The sequence below is a fragment of the Cyprinus carpio genome, chromosome B22 (genome assembly GCF_018340385.1).
Source record: "Cyprinus carpio isolate SPL01 chromosome B22, ASM1834038v1, whole genome shotgun sequence".
Classification (NCBI taxonomy): domain Eukaryota; kingdom Metazoa; phylum Chordata; class Actinopteri; order Cypriniformes; family Cyprinidae; genus Cyprinus; species Cyprinus carpio.
In genome coordinates, this window is record NC_056618.1 from 25,337,147 (window position 1) to 25,353,632 (window position 16,486).

The 16,486-nt window shown below is 37.2% G+C and overlaps 1 protein-coding gene across 1 annotated transcript; it reads left to right on the forward strand.

Moving 5' to 3' along the window:
* The first annotated feature begins 79 nt into the window (after nucleotides 1-79).
* shc2 (SHC (Src homology 2 domain containing) transforming protein 2) lies at nucleotides 80-15,893 on the forward strand. The gene is given in 12 exon segments (XM_042749259.1): nucleotides 80-1,271; nucleotides 7,354-7,424; nucleotides 10,173-10,233; nucleotides 10,341-10,460; nucleotides 11,357-11,410; nucleotides 11,518-11,569; nucleotides 11,776-11,902; nucleotides 12,707-12,884; nucleotides 13,322-13,415; nucleotides 13,861-14,028; nucleotides 14,117-14,406; nucleotides 15,730-15,893. Coding segments are annotated over 12 exon segments (2,055 nt in total). The 5' UTR covers nucleotides 80-563; the 3' UTR covers nucleotides 15,862-15,893.
* The last annotated feature ends 593 nt before the right edge of the window (nucleotides 15,894-16,486 follow it).

A 16,486-nucleotide genomic window follows, 5' to 3' on the forward strand; every position in this document is an offset into this window, starting at 1 on the left:
TAAGAAAGCATGGAAACAATAAAAAAATATAGCACTCCAACTTAAGGAAATAGCTGGGATAGGAGAAAGTATGGTAGCATTCAAAACATAACACACATCACCTTTAGCTACTAAATCTAGCTGCAGGAATGAATGGCATTGTATGTATCAGATTGTGTGTAGGTTAATAAGTGCAAGATGCTGTAAGGAGGTACTCAGGCAGATGTGCATTAGCTAATGTTGCCTGAACGCAGCTGGGTTGGGCAGAGCTAATAGACAGACCATAACACTGACATCATCAAGAGAGTGGGGGGGGAAGCTGGGCTGAGAGAGAAAGAGAGAGAGAGGGAATGAAGAAGAGAGGGAGGGATTAAGCAAGCCACAGTAAGGGACAGAGCAACTGTCAGAAAGCAGAGCGAGACGGAGATGATGCAGGGCTAGACTCAGTCCGCACAGAACCCTGCGGATTTCTCCCTTGCTTCCACTGCATCTTTCCTTTTACCTTTCCCTTTCCCTAGCCATCCCCTCCTTCCCCTCCCTCTTCCCCCCCACTGTCCTCTCCGCTCTGGACCGCTCCTCCGGGCATGCTACTTAAGCCAAAGTATGGCCGCTTCCGAAACGACTCTGTGACCTCCTCCGACGACCTGATGCAGAGCCTAGCCATGAGCGGGAAGGTGGTGGCCACGCCGATGGCCTCCTCGTCCACACCTGGCTTGGAACTGCCGCCCTTGGAGACTGCTGCTCTTCCTCCGCCTTCGGCCCAGGTGCTGGCTGACTCACCCGGGCTGGACGGCGAGCAGGACGGCACCACCACCTTCTGCATGCTCATTCCTAAGATGCCCCAGTGGAAGTTCTCCAATTCGTTGCTCAGTCGTAGCCCGTCCAATAGCAGCTCCAATTCCAGCAAGGATTCCAGCAGGGTGCCTCCGAAAAACATTTCACCCTCTCCGACCGAGACTTCACCCGCTGCAGGCCCCAATGATGCCAGTGGTCCCGTGGCTAGTCTTGCAGCTGTGTTCAACTCCTGTGACCCTGTTTGTGTGGGCCCATGTTCCCTACAGGCCGCCAGGAGGCAGAGGGCCAGTCCAAGAGAGTCCAGCCCAGGGGCCACCGAGGCGAGTCCAGGGAGCTCTGGGAGCATCAGGACCGGGATGAACCGGAGGACCAGGGTGGAGGGAATGTGGCTGGGAGGTAACTTCACCCAGAAGGGCAGCTTCATCAACAAGCCCTCGCAGGGGTGGTTGCACCCAGACAAAAAGATCAGCAGCACAGGAGCTTCGTACATCGTCAGGGTAAGTCACCTGCTTATCATCTCAAAATCTCACCACGCTTTCCGCCTAATGTTGTTTTGCAGCTCTGCAGAGGTTTCAATAGGCAACTCTGTAGTATTATCGACAGTCATTCATTTACATTCACTGCACCTTCTTATGCAGCTCTGAATAAGCCGAGAACAATATGACTCCCCTACACTCAGCTTATAAACAACTGCAGCATCTTGTCCTCTCAGAAGCTCTGAGTTCAGGCAAAACTGCTTAAGATATGAGAACAATGGTGCTCTATTCAGTGTATTGGTTATGTCAGGGTGCAATTGCTTAAGGAGAAAGGAGGAATATATAATTTAATCCAGATATATTGCTTTGTGTGGTACAGCGACTGCGTCAGAGCAGGAGGCAGGCGTGAGTAGACAAACTGCCCCTCAGAGGACCTCAGATGATGCTAACCCTGAAATAACATACAGAACTACCAAATTTTGCTATAAGTTTGATTGCATCATATATTAATTGCTGTTAATAGTGTTCATCGTCTGTTTGATTACGTCTTTAATTGATTTTTCCGTACATTTCTGCCATATGCACATAAACTGACAGTCACTGATAATCTATTACTAAATATTGTAGAAACCTAATTTTCTGTAAAGTTGCTTTGCAATGATTTGTATCGTAAAAAACGCTATACAAATAAACTTGAATTGAATTGATCTGCAGATGTAAACAACTAAACTAAAATTGAAGGTAGGCAGAGGGGGTCTCATTGTTTATGACTGAAAATGAGTGATGGCTGTTCATAAAATTTATACTGGATCCCAAGATAGACATTTGTGCAATTCCTGAATTTTCAGATTTTTATTTGCATGTGTTTTCTCTTAGGAATATCAATGAAATTGCAATTAAAGGTAGCATAGTATGCTAATATAAAGGCAGAATGTTTAATATGACCATTTCAAGCTGATGTTGAGTATAAAAACATTAAAAACTTATTCCCAATATATTTGATTCTTTGTTTAGTTTTGCTGAAGTAGAAAAGTCTGTAATAAAATTGTGACAAATGCTAACCAAAGACAGCTACTCTTGCAGTTTGGTAGATAGTTGTGGATATAAGCCAATATGTTCAACTCTGGGCTGCATCTCGGCGAATCAAGGGTTACAAATGTTGGCAGACTATTTGACGTCAATAACAGCGATCCTCTCTCAACCCACTTTCTCACCCCTCCTCCCCTGCACTCTCGTCCACCCCGCCGTGTGTTGTAACCACACAGCCCTCTCTCCAACAGCCCAGACTAGGCCTGCGCACCCTCCTTAATTGCATTAAACAGGCACCATTCATTCGTTTATTCAATTACATTTAATCACAGTCATTTGTATCACATGTGTTGCAGAGGAAACAGACATGGAGGGGGCTGGTAGCCAAATAACACTGTGGCACGATGGTGCACCACAAATAAAAGGATTTTAGATCAGGCCTACATTTTCTTCTATTGTTCGACCTACTGTGGCGACAAAATGCTAACCGCTAGATACGTAAAATCATTCAAAGTGTTGTTTTCAAATACCAATTCCTAGGTTCCTAGATGACAAACATCCTCAGAAAGAACAGAAGACTACAAGAAACAGACATTTAAAAGCAGCCCCCATAGGTTTTGTAAGTTACACCTCATATTTATGAAGCATAAACCACACTGGGCATTTCCTCCAGCAAAAACATTTCCTGTGCCGTCCCTGTCTTAGAAATACGAGTGTGTGTATGTGTGTGTGTATATAGTTGCATCATTAAAGAACAAGTGAGAAACATCATTCAGTGATGTCACATGTGTTGTAGCTGAGCATGTGCAAGTGCATGATGGTATTTTTTGTTGTGAGAAGAGTGTTAATTTATCATGCAGCATACAAGCCACAATGAGGCCTTTGAGAAGAAGAGGAAGCAGAAGGGGTTCTGTAAAACAAAAAGGAAGAAGTCTAATCACACTGATTGAACACTTCCCGCTGCTGACTAATCTAGTTAAGATGTCCAAAATTAAACTAACTGAAGGGACAGTACACCCAATGTTATGTTATGTTATAAAAAAAAAAAAAAAAAAAAAAACTCAACTGATTAAAGCTTAAAGGCACAGTACATCCCAAATACTTTTTCACCTTTCAAACTGGTATGACTTTCTTTTGTCTGTGGAACACAAAAGAAGACTTTTGGATATGTCTCAGTGTTTTATTTATTTATTCAAAATATCTTTGTGTGTGTGTGTGTGTGTGTGTTCCAGAGAAGAAATAAGAGAGGTTTTGGTTTTGAACGTAATGGTCCGAAATTAAGGGAATTTTCATTTTTGGGTGTACTGTCCCTTTAAGACAAAAGGAATGAGTGCAGAAGATGTGAATGTAGTGTTAAAGGGACTGATTTATAATCATAAAGAACAGTTTCAAGGTCATAATCGGTTCTTGGGACTCCCCCGAAGCACTCTTGTATTTGTTGAAGAAGAAAACACAGAGCTGATTTCAGGAACAAAAACATTAAGAACTAGTTCACTCAGCAGTTCATTTACTCATCTTCATGTCGTTCCAAACCTGTATGACTTTCTCTCTTCTATGAAACATAGCTGTCCATACACTGGAAGTCAATGGGTTCCAATGTTTTTCAGTTGCCAGTGTTTTTAAAAAAGTCCTCTTTTGTATTCCACAGAAGAACGTCATACAGGTTTGGAAGGTCATGAGGGTGAGCAAATGATGACTGAATTGTCTCTTTAAAGGGTTAGTTCACCCAAAAAATTATTAGCCCGTAAATTACTCACCCTCAAGTCATCCTAGGTGTATATGACTTTATTCATTCAGACAAATCCAGTCGGAGTTATGTTAAAAATGGTCTTTGATCTTTCAAGTTGTTTAATGGCAGTCAGCAGGTGTTGCAGTGCATCAGTCCAAAAGAAGTTAAATAAAAAAGCGCCATAATCCATAATAAAAAGTCTCTCACACTTTTACTGATTTACTTCTAACTAAAAATAACTAGGGTAACCACTTTGACTCAACCATATGCCACATGACATATGCAGAGATTGCCAGAGATTGAAAGTCATGATAATTTCCCAATCTTATTTGCATTAGAAGTTGGCGCATGACAAATCTGCATTTTGGTGGATAATAGCCTATGCTTGCCTGATGCATGACATTAATGGATATTTAGTGTTTTTTTTTTTTTTTTTTTTTTTTTTTACAACATACAACAACTGTAGAGGAATCTGAACCTAACCAAAATAAAGACAGATGAACTAGATGCCCAACTCCAGACCCGGAGAGCCTCATAAAGGTGATCAGACGCTCTGTTAGCAGCTCAGTGTTTTACATTTACGTCAGGAAACACCCATTTACATCCAAATGTAATTTAATGCACACAGAACACAACCTAGAAATATATTGAGAATATAAACTGCTTAATCTGCCATTTCCAGTAAGATTTAAAGGGATACTCAACCCCAACATGAAAATTGTGTCATTAATCACTTACCCCCATGTCGTTCCAAACCTGTAAAAGCTCCGTTCGTCTTCGGAACACAATTTAAGCATCCTTGTGGCGCGGATGATACAGAAGAGCATACACAGCATACGGTGATATGGAGAGACACAGAGGAGACTGTTGACTAAGGAATTGTTAAATAAAGTTGTTATTTTTGTTACAAAAATTACAAAAAGTATTCCTGTCACTTCATATAACCCAGATTGCACGTCTGATGGCAGATGGAGTATTCTGATGACGACTTTCATACCTTTTATGGACCTTGACACTGTTATTTATTTGGCAGTCTATGGGACAGTCACAGGTCTCCCAGTTTTCATCCAAAATATCTTAAATTGTGTTCCGAAGATGAACTGAGCTTTTACAGGTTTAGAACGACATTGGTGTAAGTGATTAATGATAAAATGTTCAATTTTGGGTGGAGTATCCCTTTAACGTTACTAAATGTGTTTGTGTGCCTGTGCGTTTAACTCGAATAATGTCACACAGGTATCTGTTTTAAAGCAATGGGTAATTTACTCGTTGATTTGCTTAAAATCCACTTTGTGAATCTGTTGGCAAACATGTTTATGGTGCATTCTATTCAACGAGTTTATTGCTAGTGCAGCAGAAATAGACAGCGCAGTCTTTTGCGTGCAATGTATCTGGTTGTATTTACTACAGAGATGCGAAAAAGGTATTTAAAAGTTTGACTGACCAAATCGACCCCCCCCCACCACCACAAGCTCAACGTTAAGCTACGCCTATTCCACATGATCTGTGGTTTGGGTTGAGGTGGGCGTAGGCCTCCGAAATCCTTTAAAACGACAAAAATGATCTGGGATTTACCTCTGTAAGCATCCGTAACCACAAACACCGTTATTCAGACATATGTCGCATTGTCACCTTGGGGGTGGGCATTTTGCGTGATGTTCCTGTGACTCTTTTGAAGGCATTAGTGACTAACTGCCGAATGGATATTCCCCTACACCTTCGTCAGAGCACTTTCCACATCCCAGAAGGGCCAGACTGCAGTAATACCTCTTAAGTCCACCCCCATCAGCCATGATGTGGTGATTGCCGTCAATCTTCTCACACTTTGCAGTAATTACCTTCCCCAGCACAGCTATTATGCCGTCTTGTTCTGAACTGCTGAGAACAAGCTGTCTTGCTGAAATTATACGTTTAGTATTTATCTGTAATTATGTGCCTGTATATCTGCAAGATGATAATTTCATAGTGTAAACAGCTTCAGTGCTTTTAATGGGAGTTTTTGAGAGTGCTCGAACTAGACTGTCAGTGAAAATGTTCTTTGATAAGATAAATGTTCTTTGCTCTCTTTCTGTACAGCGAAAGTGTTATGATTAGCAGGGGCGGATTTAGTGATTTGGGGGCCCCAGGCAAAATACAGGAATGGGGTTCAATTGTCTACACAATGCAAGGTTGTTAAAATTCTAAACTTTAAAATACATTTATTTTATTATTTATTATTATTATTATTTTTTTAGTTACAAATTTAAATTGAACTGAACAAAATTATACATTTACATGCTTGAGGATTATTTCAACCAAACATGAAGTGTGCCTGTGTGGAAAGTAACTGCGCATGCGTCTTCTACTTGGGTCCTTCACAGAAATGAGTGAGCAGCATTTAAAACAATAAGTATATATTACACACGGTTGCTTAGTATTAATATATAGCTTCAGATATTTTAATTTTTAGGGCCTTATGAAATCCATTTTAATTGTTCCCAAGTTAAGTTCCAAAATTCGGAATTTTTAATGTAATTAATTGAAATCAAGGAAATCAAGGAACATTATTAGGGCCCAAATTCTGTGCTTTCTATACATTTTTTTCTGTATTTTAATCAAAAACATATCTAATGAATTGAATTCATAAAAACAACTTAATATATTAATTTGTATTCAAATCAAATGAAGGCAAAAAAAACATTAATCTTTCTTTAATTGCAATGAAAATACCGTTACACAGTAAATTAATTTTTTATGAATGGATTCCAGAAATTTTTTCACTGTTTTCTGCATCACAGAAATAAACTTAGTCGTATTGAAAATATGTTATGGCATGACACCCATATCTGTTAATTAAGTAAACAGACAGTTTTTTTTTATGCATAGTTAATTTTATGCATAGTTTATGCATAGTTAATAATTACATAATTATGTCACTTTGACCATTGCCCACTATAGATCAATATAATCTATAAAGGTGAGAATCAAGATATTTCATGATAATTCAGTTGCATGCATTTGGGGATGTTTCGAATAAAAAGGAAAAAATAAATAAAACATAAGTGCTGTTGTAGCTGCTGTGTGTCAACTTGTGCCCCCTCAAAAACCCCCCCCCAACTCGTGCCCCCTCGAAAATAATGAGTGAATGACGCCCCTGGCTTAAACCATCCTTGTGTTTGTGAGAGAAAGAGAAACAATTGTTGCTTTTGTTTTCAGCAACTAAATCATGGACTCTGGCTCTTGCCAACAGGAATTAGATACATATTTCCATGAAGCAATGATGACCTCTGGGAAATTAAAACGAATTATGTATATTGAAAGTAATGTGTGTCATTTTGTGTTCTTTATTTATTTATTTATTTGCAGTACATGGGCTGCATTGAGGTTCTGAAATCAATGAGATCTTTGGACTTCAGCACTAGGACACAAGTCACAAGGTAAAAGTGTTTTTGTTTGGATTGCACTAAACCTAGATAAGTTTTTAATTGTATTTAGATTTAGATTTTATTACACACCTCCCCTGGTTTTTTTTTGTTTGTTTGTTTTTAATTCTTGCTTTGATGAACTAAATAAATTTCCTTGAATTTTGTTTTATTTTTTTATTCATTATTTTATTATTTTCATTATTATTTAATTTTCAGATTATACTCTATATGTTTTTAGTTTTGCTGTTTGTTTTTTTTTTCATTTGTATTATTTTCTTTTTGTTTATATTTTAACTTTCTAACTTTTCATTTGTAGAATTTTCCAACTTTTAACTCATAATTTAATTTAGTTTTTATATTTTGTATTTAGATTTTATTACACACTCACCAGTTTTTTTGCTTTGCTAAGCTGAATCAATTTCCTTGATATTTATTTTATTTTAATTTAATTTCTTATTCATTATTTTATTATTTTTATTATTGTTTCTTTTTCAGATTATACCCTCTATGATGATGTTTTGTTTTGCTCTGTTTATTTATTTATTTGTTTTTGTATTTCTTTTGTCTATTTTAGTATTTTCTTTGTTTATTTTAAAAAATTCTAACTTGTATTTCTCACAATTTTATTTTATTTTACTCTGTTTTATTTGCATTTGTTTTATTATTTTCTTTGTTTTGTTTATTTTAGCACTTTTTAATTTGTTTTAAATCACAAATATCTCAGCTTTCATGTTTGTAATTTGTTCTGTTTTGTTTTGGAGAATGATTTGGTATGTTTTCTGTTTATGTACTGACGGATGATGGATTGACAGTTAATTGTGACATCATGCTATTTTTATTTGAGTGATATGCTTTCAACAGAAACAATAAATTATCACTTTGCAGATCTTTTTTTGCACCAAATTGTGTTTGCATATATCTAGGTCTGCATTCATATGTCAGCTTGCTAGCATTAGTTCTTATGTGTATATTTATTTATATGTGTAGAAGCATGTGCATTCTTGAAGGGGTGGTGGGGCGGAGCTCCAGATTCCTGAGGGGAGCAGTGGAGTCCCTCTCCCTGCCCTTGCTCATCGATCAACAGTAACCCGAACCCCACGGCCCACAATGGGCTTAAAAGTGGAGATAGCACAGGCAAGATGGAGACAGAGTGATACGGCCATGTATTATTAACGACTCCCACTAATGACTGAGGAGGCCTACTGGGGCCTAAGATGATGCAGATTGCATAGGGTGGAGTTAGAGTTGATAAACACGGAGGACTGGAGAAGAGTGATTGTTTTGAGTAGAGAGCGGCAGTCTGTTATGACATTATAATGGTTATAATGGGAGTGCTTGGAACAGGCTGCATATTTAGCCAGAATCTATTTTGCAGCAGAAACGGATGGCTTGTAAATCAGCTGATTTGCGGCACTCCGGGGAAAGAGGGAGTGTGGATGTGCTCTCTCATTTGTCATTGTCATGTAGTGTGGCCAATGAGCAATTTTTTATAAGATCCAATAGCCAAAACACACACAGGCGCAAAATCTTGCAACAAAAACACCCAAATGCAAATGGTCACAATAACACTATAAAGAGCACAGCATTTATTGGAAACATTCCCTGAAAAGTCCTTTGCTAGGACAGTTGGCACTTTTAAAATATTAATGGGTTATATGATAGCACACTGGTATTTCGAAGTCACTCAGTCCACTGTTGACCTCATAACCCATGTGCCCCTGTGCCAAACGCTCTGCTGCCATTGATATACAATAGTTTCATAAATGACACTTTTTGTTTTAATTAGTTGTGTTAAGGCATCCATCACTAATGTCTAAGTTTAGGGGTTTTCAAAGATTTTTCTATTTTTGATTTTTTTTGTTCAGATTTGATTTGCTTTGTTTGGTTTATGTTACAGGTTTATTGATTGATTGCTTGTCTTTTGGTTAATTTTTTGCTTTACTTTGTTTAGATTTTTCTTCTGCTTTGCTTTGTTTTGTTTATGGCATGGTATTTATTTTTAATGTATGTATGTTTTGTTTTGTCTTTGGGTTTGTTTTTGCTTTGTTTCTTAATTCGTTTATTTGATTTGTTTTCTTTTGCTTTGATTTGGTTTTATTTATTCTTTGGTTTGTTTTGTTTGTTTGCTTTGTTTTGTTTACAAAACTACATTTATTTCTTTATGTATGTTTTGTCTTTTGGTTTGTTTTTTGCTTTGCTTTGTTTTGGCTTGTTTCTTCTTTTTTTATTTTGCTTTGCTTTGGTTTGGTTCATTTGTTTGCTTTGTTTATGACAGTATTTATTTATTTATGTGTGTATGTTTTGTTCTTTGGTTTGTTTTTGCTTTCTTTAGTTTTGGCTTGTTTCTTACTTTGTTTTTATTGGTTTTATTTGATTTAGTTTGTTTGCTTTGATTTAGTTTGTTTGCTTTGATTTGTTTATGACAGTATGTATGTATGTATGTATTTATGTTTTGTCCTTTGGTTAGTTTTTTGCTTTGTTTTTTGATTTGTTTCCTTTTGCTTTACGTTTTTGAAATTGTGTCCTATTATTTTATAGTTTTGCTTTGATCTGTTTATTATTTTATCCATTGACAATATACAGATGGGCCCCTGTTTGCTGACCTGGCATTATGCTTCCTCATTTATTTTCACACTGTGGTTGCACTTGCTTGTTATGGGTTTTCAAGATATGTGAGATTGTGACATCTGGTAATAGCACCCTAATAGTTCTCTTTATCTTTGTAAATGTGTGTGTGTGTGTGTGTGTGTGTGAACACAGGGAGTCCATCAACAGGTTGTGTGAAGCTGTACCCGGAGGAAAAGCTGCCTGGAAGAAGAAAGTAAGAGATATGAAACCCAATTTATGTCACCAACATTTTTTTATTATTAAGCATAAATCTAAGAAAATGTAGTGACATCCAAATGTTTGTTTTGCTGCCCATTTTAGACCACCAATAAAACCCTCCAGTCTGTTATGGGGAAGAGTAACCTACGTTTTGCTGGAATGACCATCGGCGTCAACATCTCCATTGATGGCTTGAGTCTCCTCGTCCCCACCACACGACAGGTCGGCCTCCTCTCGTGCTGGATATCCCTTCAAATCATATCAGAACAAACTACTTTTCTCACTTGTTTAGCTTTGGAAAGATTGATTCATTTGAGTGAATCAGTTCATTTGGATGAATAGATTTAGATTTGTTTTGATTTGAATTCCACTGCAGCACTGTAGTAAATATTTCTATGTTTTGACTTAACTGCTTAAAGGGATAGTTCACCCAAAAATGAAGATTCTGTCATTAATTACTCACCCTCACGTCGTTCAAAACACGTAAGACCTTCGTTCATCTTCGAAACACAAAGATATTTTTGATGAAATCCAATAGCTTTTTTGTGAATGGTGGCTGAGACTGACCCGGAAGACAAAAAAATCATTGAATAAAGTAACTATTTTTGTTTTCTTTGCACACAAAAATATTCTTGTAGCTTCATAAATTTAAGGTTGAACCACTGATGCCACACTGACTATTTTAACATTATCCTTACTACTTTTCTGCGCCATAAAACATTTCAGTTCCCTTGTTGTCTATGGAAGGTCAGAAAGCTCTCGGGTTTCATCAAAAATAACTTAATTTGTGTTCCAAAGATGAACGAAGGTCCCACAGGTTTGGAACGACATGAGAGTAAGTAATTAATGACAGAATTTTCATTTTTGGGTGAACTAAACCTTTAAAGTAGGATGTTTCTAATTTTCCTTTAATTCTAAATAAATTAAAGTCTAACTAATTAATAAGTTTTTTGTAGTAAATAGTTATTTGTTTAAAAAGATAGTGCCCCTTTAAGTAGCTTCAGAACTCTTGTAGCTCCTTGACAGATATTTATTTATTTTTTATTTATTTTTATAAGTGCTGAATATTGATTTGAATTGACGACATCACATCGTCTCACTCTCATCTCTTTATGTAGGTGATTGCCCACCACCCCATGCAGTCCATATCTTTCGCCTCTGGTGGAGACTCGGTGAGGCCTCTTCTGCATGTTCAATGCCTCTTCTTTCCACTCTTACCATTTCTCTCTACACTAACAAATGCCACCTGATTCTTACTCTGATTTCACTTGTGCTGCAGGATACACCCGATTACGTCGCTTATGTGGCCAAAGACCCTGTCAATCAAAGAGGTATTTTTAGATTATTTATGTTTTATGTTTGTATTTATTTTATATATACATTTATTAATATTTTATTCATTTAAGATTTGATTGTTCATGCATATTGTGCACAGAATCCTATTTCGCTTTGATTTTCTGTTTTATCTGATTGTCACCTGCTATTTTGGCTAGATTTCTGACATATGAACAATGTTACCTTTTTCTGGTCCCTCTAGCACACAACATCCAGTACTGCTATGACCTCCCCCATAATAATATCATCACCACCATCCACCACTCTTAACAACAGCACAAAAAACACCACCTACACAGCCCACCCAAAGCAATTCCCACCATGGATAGGTGAGAGTCACATAATTTCGCAGAATCCATATTGTCTCTTTGGGCTTTTGAATGCATTACAACATGAAAATTATGGTAGCTGCTTCATAGTTTCACCTGCAGTTAATACTGAGCTTCAGATCTGAGCAGCTTTCGCAAGGTTGAAACAGGATACACACAGCTTGTGTTTCATATAGCCATCCTGTTTTGATTCCAGGCCGTTATTCAAAGCTAAATTCATTTAAGGAGCTCTCAGAAACCACACGACTGCTCAGTGACACATCATTAATGGATCATTTCTTTCATTTTGTTCTGTTTCAAATCATCGTTGTAACATGCGCTTTCTTGACTTTAATATAAACAGTCTTCCAAAACCTAGTAGGCTGCCTTGTAGTCTACTTCCCTGTACTGGCAGCATCCTAACCAAAACAGAAGTAATGTGACTTATTGTGACCCGCTAGACTAAGGCAACAGCTGTGTGTGTGCTGTTAGCATGTTGCTAAGCTAACAATATCAAACTCTAAAGGTGCAAAAGAGGTCCATTTCCGATTGTCAATAGTGTAGCTATGTTTAAAGCACATCTCACACACAAACACACATATTTTTAAATTGGTTAATTTGGTGAGATGTGAACTCAGCTTTATAATCATTAAACATAAAGCACACACAAATATTAGGTAATATTATCAATCTTTAAGTACACACTGCTAGATAAACCGTTTTCTGTTGATATATTTCAATACAAAATTATTTATATCTTTATATTAAATATACATTTACTTTCACTGATCTCTAAGATGCTAAATAGCTTTATTTAATGGTTAGGACCATACGAACAGAAGAGTCGGCATGGGGTGATGACGAGGAATCTTCTGAGCACGATTACTACAACAGCATCCCAGGAAAGGAGCCCCCTGTGGGGGGAGTGGTGGACTCTAGGCTCAGGCCTCCTGCGGGCCTACTGGGTCACGTCCATACACAACCACAAAGCAACACCGCTCAGGTAAACTTTATTATATAGACTTTATTATAGATGTGTGTGGATTTTTATTGCTATCTTTTATGAAAAGCATGAAGTTTGTGGTTTGTGGTGACAATTCGCTAAGGTTGGTCTTAATAAAGAAACATCCATTTCTGTGAGTGGTGTTAGTTAGCATAACGCTAATGGCTTCAGGCAAATAGCTGTTTATGTATACAGCACATTCTGTAATGAAAGCTGAAAGCTCATATGCCATTCTTCAGTTGTCAATGCTTATTTATAAAATTACTTAACCTTTTGAAACCTTTGACCTCTTTAACCTGGCCTGTCAAACCATCTGTCATTATTTGCTTTAAGTACCTTCTGCACTGCAAAAAAATCAATATCTATCTATCTATCTATCTATCTATACAAGTGTGTTGTACTGGAAACTGATCTCAGATCTGTGCTTATTTTTTCAGATGGGGTCACCGGCCAAAAGAGATGCAGACAGCCTCCCTGCCGCCCACTTATGCTATGAAGTGCACTGGGACACGCAGAACAACAGCAGCTCAAGTGAGACGCCTGGTGGTTATTTATCAGCCTAACGTTACTCTTGTGATATTTTAGTACTTTGAAGTGATTTCTGAGCCTCTTACTGGGTTTGATATTCCAAATGTTCGCTTCTAATTGCTTAGTTATTTACATTCTTTAAATAAAGGTTCCGAAAGGTGCTTTTCGCAACAATGCCATAGGGGGCAACAGGGGTCTCCAAACCTGTTCCTGAAGGGCCTTAGAAGAACCATTTTTGTTCCACAAATAACCTTTCAGTGACAGTCCTTAAAAGAACCCCTTTTTTTGGTGTGCATTCTAAATAACAACCTTCATAAACTCATAAAATCACAAAGGATCTATTAAAGGTTAAACGCTTCTACATGGAACCATCAATGCCAGTTAAGAACATTTAATTTTAAGAGTTTACTGTAGTAACCTGTTTATTTTCCTTTCTCCATTTCTGTAGCTTTGACTTCCGATGGTTACCTCCGAGCAGACGGTCATCCTATAGGTAGCCGCGATTACGAGGAACATCTGTATGTAAACACCCAGAATCTGGACAACATAGAGGCCTCAACGGATGCCCGAGGAAGACGCAGATCCGAGAGTCCAAAGAAAGACATTTTTGATATGAGTGAGTCCACTACAAATGACTGTATTATGATTATATATATATTTGACGAATATGTTAACTACCATTCCTACTGTTTCCAACCCAACAGGGCCATTTGAGGATGCCCTGCGTCTACACGAGGCCAGAGGAGTTTGTGTATTGGAGGACAAGTGGCCGAGTCCCCCACGGCGCCGGGCCCCCGTCGCCCCCACAGAGGACCAGCTTCGGCGGGAGATGTGGTACCATGGCCGCATGAGCCGCAGGGATGCAGAGAATCTGCTGGGTCGAGATGGAGATTTCCTGGTACGGGACAGCGCCACTAACCCAGGCCAGTATGTGCTGACTGGGATGCAGTGTGGGCTTCCCAAACATCTGCTGTTGGTGGATCCTGAAGGAGTGGTGAGTGGTGTCTCAAGCTCAGTTTTTATATTGTAGATTTTGATGAGGATCCAGTTTGATATCAAAGTTGGGTTTCCAAGAACTAGTGAAGTAATCAATGAAACCCCCAAGATCTCTTGAAAAGGAGGATTGGGGTATGTTGTACGGGTATGTGGAATCAAAGTATATTTCATTATATTTATGTGAAAGCAATCCAGGCCTTATTTGCCTGATAAGTTGTCTATTAATGATGTATATTAAAGATTTGCTTGATTGTCGTAGTTCTGTTAATGATAACAACAACAACAATTAGAATTAAATAAATGTTTATATTTATATAGCATTAATATTTTAGAAAAAATACACAAACATTTTATAAGTGAAATAAAACAGATTAAAAAAATGCTCAAATTAAAGTAAAAATTAAAAACAGTTATTATTATTGTTATATATTTAAAAAAAAAAGTTTTTTATTTGTATAACAGGACACAATATAAAAGTAATTTGATAAATATATTCAAATGTAATAATTCTACAAAAATAATTAAAAACTAAACCAATAAGAAAATAAAATGAAAAATGAGAATAAAATATTAATAATAATGTGTTATATATTATAATATAATATAAAATATAATATAATAATGTTATTAAAAAAAACGAATAAAATGAATGTATAGATAAATATGCAAAAAAAAAAATAATAAAGTGAAACATTAAAAATAGGATTTATTAATTATTAGTAATAATAATTATAAATGTTAGTTTGCTAAAAAAAAAAGTAAACAAAAAAGGGACAAAATGCTAAAATGATTTTTATTATTATTATGAAAAATAATCAAACTTTGCACCGTCAAACAAATTATGAAAACACCCTTAAACCACATCAGTTCACATTTTCCTTATATGGCCTTAAAGGGTTACTCCACCCCAAAATGAAAATTTTGTCATAAATCACTTATCCTCATGTCGTTCCAAACCTGTAAAAGCTCCGTTCATCTTCAGAACACAATTTAAGATATTTTGGATGAAAACCTGGAGGCCTGTAACTGTCCCATTGACTGCCAAATAAATAACAGTGTCAAGGTCCAAAAAAGGTATGAAAGTCGTCATCAGAATACTCCATCTGCCATCAGACGTGCAATCTGGTTATATGAAGCAACGGGAACACTTTTTGTAAGTGAAGAAAACAAAAATAAAGACTTTATTTAATAATTTCTTTGTCAGTGGAGCTTTTACGGGTTTGAATCGACATGGGGGTAAGTGATTAATGACAAAATTTTCATTTTGGCGTGGAGTATCCCTTTAATTTATTAATTCATTTTTCATTTAATTTTTCATTAGGTTCGGACTAAAGACATGCTCTTTGAGAGCATCAGCCACCTGATCAACTACCACCTGACAAACAAGCTGCCAATTGTTGCAGCAGAGAGCGAGTTACACCTCCAGCAGGTGGTCTGCAGAAAGCCCAGTTAGAGTACATGGTAAGAGGTTTGCGGCATTTTTCTACAGATTATCAAAGCTGTTTGGTTGGGGAACATAACATATTAATTATCTTTTCTGCCAATCTAGAGGCCCCACACTATTGCCTTAAACAGACTCTGAGCTTCCACTGGGACTTGTGGGATATCTAAACACACTAAGCACCCAACCACAAATAACTGATATTCCCCAGCTTTCAGCAAGACAAGACCAAAACACACACTCTTCAACAGAGAAAAAAACAACTTATAATCACTCATTTTCAAATAAAACTTTCTTAAAATCAAAGATTTACCAAAAACACAGTTCTTGGCATTGCCTGTCAGAAATGTGAACTTATGTGAAACACATGAGACAAACTGTCTTATTCCCTTCTTTTACATCCATACGAGCGCTCGTCTTCAGTGAGCTGTTGTTTCTAAATATGATGTATTCAGTAACTGTGGCTCTGATCTTCTCTGATGGTCACCTCTGAGACTCTAGACTTCATTGTGTTGTGCTTCTCAACGGTTTGCTCTCAGGATGCAGTATTCGTTAAGGACGTTATATAAAGCTCATAAGCTCAGTCGCTCCAATGCAGTCATATCAAATGCACATGTTTAATTTATGAACTCAGGAC